Below are 7,044 nucleotides of genomic sequence, written 5' to 3'. Positions count from 1 at the left end.
TATTCACCCCCCCCCAAAGGAAGCTGCCTTATTTTAAAGCACATTCCACACTTATAGTTCAGTCATAATTTCCCTGCAATTTATTTTTGATTAACAAAGCAATAATTGTTCCCTAAAAAGACTTAAAAAGTTGTTCTAACACATTAACAGTGTGGTCTTGACATCATAATGAGTCACTTTGAATAATGTTTTGATTAAATGCCTGTTGACATTTGACCCCACACAGAGCATGTCATGGGCTCTGCATTCATTTAACTAATTGGATTCATACATCAAAGGATCCAAGTAGACATTCTATGAATTTAAATAGCTTCTCATAAACCTGCAAGAAACCATAAAGTACTCTCCATCTAACAGGGGTTACACACACCTACAGATCATCATTTTGGGTCGGCATTGTACTGCACGCTTCCCTCAGGACATCAAAATTTACCAGCCATTTCCTCTAAATCCTCTAATCCAAGTTAATGGGCCAAACCGCAAAAGCCATTCCAAAGTTTCAGCAGCTTTTACACAAAGCCTTGGTAGCCAAAAGATGACTGATGCTATTCATAGATTGTTAAGTCAATTCCTTCTCTGCCCTTTTTATAGAAGGGTAACATCATCATTACAGGGTGCCGGTTTTACTTCATTTTCGACAAAGTTGCACTTCATATCAACTTTACTTAAAGATTGAAAGGGTTACTTCAGCCAAACATTAATATTCTGCTATAATTTACTCACCCTTATGTCATATAAAACCTGTGTGACTTTCTTTCTATTAACATAATACAAAAGGACAACTTGTGTAGTATGTTCAGGAAGCTCTCTTTCTTACAATGAAAGTGTATAGTGACCAAAGACTGTCAAGCTCCAGAAGGGAAAAAAGCAGCACAAAAGTAGTCTATATGACTTGTACACTACTATTACCGGTAATATGATAAATCTTCTGAAGCCAATCGATAACTTTGTGTGAGAAACAGAATAAATTATTCCCTGAAAATATTGCCCTTGGTCACCATCCACTTTCACTGTATAAACAAAAGCAGCATGAACATTCTTCAAAGCATTTCCTTGGCAGAACGGAAGTCAACATGAGGTTGAGTAAACAATGGATTTCTAAAAATGTAACAACTATAATCAAACACTGTAGCTGGAAAGCTTAATAGAAAGCATCTTTATTTTGACTTTTATCTACAAAGGGACTCCCTTTTCACAATTTCTGTGGATGACTCACCTGGGAGAATGTTCTAAGACTGTATAAGATTATATACTTGGTTAGCCTGCAGATTCTTTCTCCGCAGGCTAACCAAGTATCAGTAGAGACAACCCTAAATTACTTTAGAGGGAAAGAGCTTGACAGGAAGGTATATGCATTAACAGTCATGTGCTCATAACGTCATAAATGCGTGTCACAGTCTCTGATCATAATGGAGTTGATATATTCGGTTCAAACATAAGCTTTCATGATCAAAATATTGTGCGGATGCAATACAGAGAAATTAGGCATAAACCAATGTGATTTATCTTCTAAACAGTTCTCCTATAAATCTTCAACGATTTAGCTGTTGAGAACAGCACAGCTGGTTCTGCATTACCAAAATGGATGCCTTTGACTCTAAAATTTGATCTAGAAGCTCATTTATTCCGTACATGTACCTATTTATTGAACATTGGTGTCTTTTCTCATATTGACGTTGCTGCTTTATAAAAGCAATAAAGCTACGATTCACTGTTACACATAGCCAACAATAACACATTAAAGAAAAAGTCATTGTTTAATAGGAACACTATTCCAACTTAACAAATTTTCATAATACGTTGCTAAAATGACATTGCAACTTTTTATGCAAGCTATATTCCCTCAGACCAGCGTTTCAATCTTTAGGAAAACTGATAAGAGTTCACATCTGCAGCCTTTATAGAAGTTCTTTCTTCTTATAGAAGAAAGAATAATCCTGAGAGAATGCAAGATTAATTAGCTTCCTCATTAATCAATGTGGAGGAGAGCCAACTATTTCCTGTCAAATGCAATACTCGGACTATACCAAACTAAGATCTGTTTGCATCTTACTGAGAAGTCCAGCAGGGATTTCCAGGTGGGTCGATGATGGGTAAAACTGGTGAAGTTAAGAGTTAAAAAGTCTGGTGGCAACAGCAGCATCTCAGTCAAAATATATGCCGGTCCTTTCAATATGACTGTTCCATTTCCTGACATGTTTTTATGTGTGTGGAAAGATGTAATCAGGGTCGAGTACCACTTGACGAAAAACAGATGCAAAATCTCTCTTAAAGTGTTAAATGATGTTAGTGGGTTGTGACATGATTTAACAGACAGCTGCCTGTTTCACTTCATCTCTTGCCTCTTATTTCAAATCATCAAATACATTTAATGCAGTTGCACATAATAAGGGATGTCAAACATACCAGCATTTCCGAATCAAGTTGATGCCAAAATAAAAATAAAAAATTTAATGATGCCAGTCTCTCTATATCAGCAAAGTACTCACTCAGTAAGTGCTTGCTGAGTGAGTACTTTGCTGATATAGAGAGACTGGCATCATTAAATTTTTTTTTTTTATTTTGGCATCAACTTGATTCGGAAATGCTGGTATGTTTGACATCCCTTATTATGTGCAACTGCATTAAATGTATTTGATGATTTGAAATAAGAGGCAAGAGATGAAGTGAAACAGGCAGCTGTCTGTTAAATCATGTCACAACCCACTAACATCATTTAACACTTTAAGAGAGATTTTGCATCTGTTTTTCGTCAAGTGGTACTCGACCCTGATTACATCTTTCCACACACATAAAAACATGTCAGGAAATGGAACAGTCATATTGAAAGGACCAGCATATATTTTGATTGAGATGCTACTGTTGCCACCAGACTTTTTAACTCTTAACTTCACCAGTTTTACCCATCATCGACCCACCTGGAAATCCCTGCTGGACTTCTCAGTAAGATGCAAACAGATCTTAGTTTGGTATAGTCCGAGTATTGCATTTGACAGGAAATAGTTGGCTCTCCTCCACATTGATTAACGAGGAAGCTAATTAATCTTGCATTCTCTCAGGATTATTGGTAAAAAGCACTTCTATAAAACTTGCCTTTGGCTGCAGATGTGAACTCTTTATCAGTTTTCCTAAAGATTGAAACACTGGTCTGAGGGAATATAGCTTGCATAAAAAGTTGCAATGTCATTTTAGCAACGTATTATGAAAATTTGTTAAGTTGGAATAGTGTTCCTATTAAACAATGACTTTTTCTTTAATGTGTTATTGTTGGCTATGTGTAACAGTGAATCGTAGCTTTATTGCTTTTATAAAGCAGCAACGTCAATATGAGAAAAGACACCAATGTTCAATAAATAGGTACATGTACGGAATAAATGAGCTTCTAGATCAAATTTTAGAGTCAAAGGCATCCATTTTGGTAATGCAGAACCAGCTGTGCTGTTCTCAACAGCTAAATCGTTGAAGATTTATAGGAGAACTGTTTAGAAGATAAATCACATTGGTTTATGCCTAATTTCTCTGTATTGCATCCGCACAATATTTTGATCATGAAAGCTTATGTTTGAACCGAATATATCAACTCCATTATGATCAGAGACTGTGACACGCATTTATGACGTTATGAGCACATGACTGTTAATGCATATACCTTCCTGTCAAGCTCTTTCCCTCTAAAGTAATTTAGGGTTGTCTCTACTGATACTTGGTTAGCCTGCGGAGAAAGAATCTTCAGGCTAACCAAGTATATAATCTTATACAGTCTTAGAACATTCTCCCAGGTGAGTCATCCACAGAAATTGTGAAAAGGGAGTCCCTTTGTAGATAAAAGTCAAAATAAAGATGCTTTCTATTAAGCTTTCCAGCTACAGTGTTTGATTATAGTTGTTACATTTTTAGAAATCCATTGTTTACTCAACCTCATGTTGACTTCCGTTCTGCCAAGGAAATGCTTTGAAGAATGTTCATGCTGCTTTTGTTTATACAGTGAAAGTGGATGGTGACCAAGGGCAATATTTTCAGGGAATAATTTATTCTGTTTCTCACACAAAGTTATCGATTGGCTTCAGAAGATTTATCATATTACCGGTAATAGTAGTGTACAAGTCATATAGACTACTTTTGTGCTGCTTTTTTCCCTTCTGGAGCTTGACAGTCTTTGGTCACTATACACTTTCATTGTAAGAAAGAGAGCTTCCTGATAAAGATGCTTTCTATTAAGCTTTCCAGCTACAGTGTTTGATTATAGTTGTTACATTTTTAGAAATCCATTGTTTACTCAACCTCATGTTGACTTCCGTTCTGCCAAGGAAATGCTTTGAAGAATGTTCATGCTGCTTTTGTTTATACAGTGAAAGTGGATGGTGACCAAGGGCAATATTTTCAGGGAATAATTTATTCTGTTTCTCACACAAAGATATCGATTGGCTTCAGAAGACTTATCATATTAATAGTAGTGTACAAGTCATATAGACTACTTTTGTGCTGCTTTTTTCCCTTCTGGAGCTTGACAGTCTTTGGTCACTATACACTTTCATTGTAAGAAAGAGAGCTTCCTGAACATACTACACAAGTTGTCCTTTTGTATTATGTTAATAGAAAGAAAGTCACACAGGTTTTATATGACATAAGGGTGAGTAAATTATAGCAGAATATTAATGTTTGGCTGAAGTAACCCTTTAAATCTTTAAGTAAAGTTGATATGAAGTGCAACTTTGTCGAAAATGAAGTACAGTAAATTATAGCAGAATATTAATGTTTGGCTGAAGTAACCCTTTCAATCTTTAAGTAAAGTTGATATGAAGTGCAACTTTGTCGAAAATGAAGTAAAACCGGCACCCTGTAATGATGATGTTACCCTTCTATAAAAAGGGCAGAGAAGGAATTGACTTAACAATCTATGAATAGCATCAGTCATCTTTTGGCTACCAAGGCTTTGTGTAAAAGCTGCTGAAACTTTGGAATGGCTTTTGCGGTTTGGCCCATTAACTTGGATTAGAGGATTTAGAGGAAATGGCTGGTAAATTTTGATGTCCTGAGGGAAGCGTGCAGTACAATGCCGACCCAAAATGATGATCTGTAGGTGTGTGTAACCCCTGTTAGATGGAGAGTACTTTATGGTTTCTTGCAGGTTTATGAGAAGCTATTTAAATTCATAGAATGTCTACTTGGATCCTTTGATGTATGAATCCAATTAGTTAAATGAATGCAGAGCCCATGACATGCTCTGTGTGGGGTCAAATGTCAACAGGCATTTAATCAAAACATTATTCAAAGTGACTCATTATGATGTCAAGACCACACTGTTAATGTGTTAGAACAACTTTTTAAGTCTTTTTAGGGAACAATTATTGCTTTGTTAATCAAAAATAAATTGCAGGGAAATTATGACTGAACTATAAGTGTGGAACATGTTTTAATATAAGGCTGCTTGATTTGGGGGGGTGAATCCAAGTGTGATTTTTTTCTGATTAAAAATTTAAATTTTTATTATTATAGTAATAATATTAATATATAATATATAATAAACTAAAAATATTAAACAATAATATATTACTATTGTAATATTTCACTGTAGAAAAAAATTAGTAATCATAATTTTATTTTATAGTACAGATGTAAAATTACAAGTTATATTTGAGGCTGTCATCAAGCTTTTGTTTTAATGGGTAGTGCAGTATAATAATTTTTTACATTATTAGTAGTGTTTAAAAGGATTTGAAGAAACTCCAGTAAACCACATAACAACACCCAAACTACCACCAAATACACCTTAGCAACCACATACTTTAGCAACGCCCTGGCAACCAACCACAACACCCTAAAATTGTGAATTTTGCATGTGTAAGCAGCACTTACTGTATGTTTCCATCAGAAAATCTAATTATCTGCAATCTTATCTAACATTCCATTATTATAATACACGCTATGAGAATCTCATTATTTGATCTTTTTTTTTCTTTAGGTTGTGAACTATCTGTTGAAAAAGTTGGAGCTGAATTACCACAGAAACAACACAAGTGAGAGCTACAGTTGTGGAACACGCCGGAAGCTGTCGACAGCCTTGGCCCTGATCGGAAACCCTCAGATCCTTCTCCTGGTGAGTAAAAAATGCACATTATGCTAAGCTGAGACTAGTTACTGTTGAGTAAGTCATAGAGCTACACTATAAATCACTGTATTGCATGTTGTCTTGAGTGTTTGCTTAGAGGAGTTTGAATGGGTAAAATGTTGCAACCTTATTACAAACACCTCTTGAAATGCGTCGGTGTGCTGTTTGGCCAAAGTCTCACAGCACATCAGTTATTCTGACTTCAAATTTTGGCTCGGTGCATTGCACGATTGCATTTACCTGGAGAGTGTGTGGGTTTTGCATTAGGTTTTTCTTTTGTTCTGTAAGCGCAGAGAAACATCCCACATGTTTCTTACTGTACATGTCTCCTCTAACCTCTCAGGATGAACCCAGCTCTGGAATGGACCCACGTTCCAAACGTCACCTTTGGAAGATCATCTCTGAGCAAGTGATGGGCAAATGTGCTGTGGTCCTGACATCACACAGGTATGATCACTTCCTCCAAACAAATAGGTGGTGGTAATGACACATTTAGCCAAAATCGAGTCTCTTAGACCAGGGGTTTTCAAGCTTTTTGGTGCTAAAGACATTCAAATATGATGATCCCCTTTTAAATATGAGGGACATCTTTTGTAAATTATAAAGGTAGCTACATATTTTCATGTATATAGACCTATTTGTGCTGAGAAAAATATGAAGCATGATGATCTTATAAAGACAATAACTGGCCTTTACATTGTCATTGTCATTGTACTAAGCAACCATCTATTAGATGTATGAATTGAAGAAAAATATAAAAAATTATATGCAAATGCATTTGTATTTCACAAAAATATATGAAGATTTATGCTAAGGCTGTCATTAGAGTAAAATCAATGCAGTCTCAGAACATTCTTTAGAAAATTAAACGAAAAATAAAACCTAAATATATGTTTTTTTTTAAATTATTGAAATAAATAATGTGTGTGTGTGTG

General features: G+C 35.4%; 1 protein-coding gene across 1 annotated transcript in view; it reads left to right on the top strand.

Moving 5' to 3' along the window:
• The window catches only part of abca12 (ATP-binding cassette, sub-family A (ABC1), member 12), an 84,277-nt gene that overhangs the window by 75,372 nt on the left and 1,861 nt on the right, over positions 1–7,044 (top strand). Inside the window, 2 exon segments of the mRNA XM_016520190.1 lie at positions 5,963–6,097; positions 6,453–6,556. Coding sequence (XP_016375676.1) covers positions 5,963–6,097; positions 6,453–6,556 — 239 coding nt within the window.

Source organism: Sinocyclocheilus rhinocerous, unplaced genomic scaffold (assembly GCF_001515625.1).
Source record: "Sinocyclocheilus rhinocerous isolate Xijiao unplaced genomic scaffold, SAMN03320098_v1.1 scaffold449, whole genome shotgun sequence".
Taxonomy (NCBI): domain Eukaryota; kingdom Metazoa; phylum Chordata; class Actinopteri; order Cypriniformes; family Cyprinidae; genus Sinocyclocheilus; species Sinocyclocheilus rhinocerous.
Note: the sequence above shows the minus strand (reverse complement) of the source record. Positions and strands in the feature narration are given on the sequence as shown.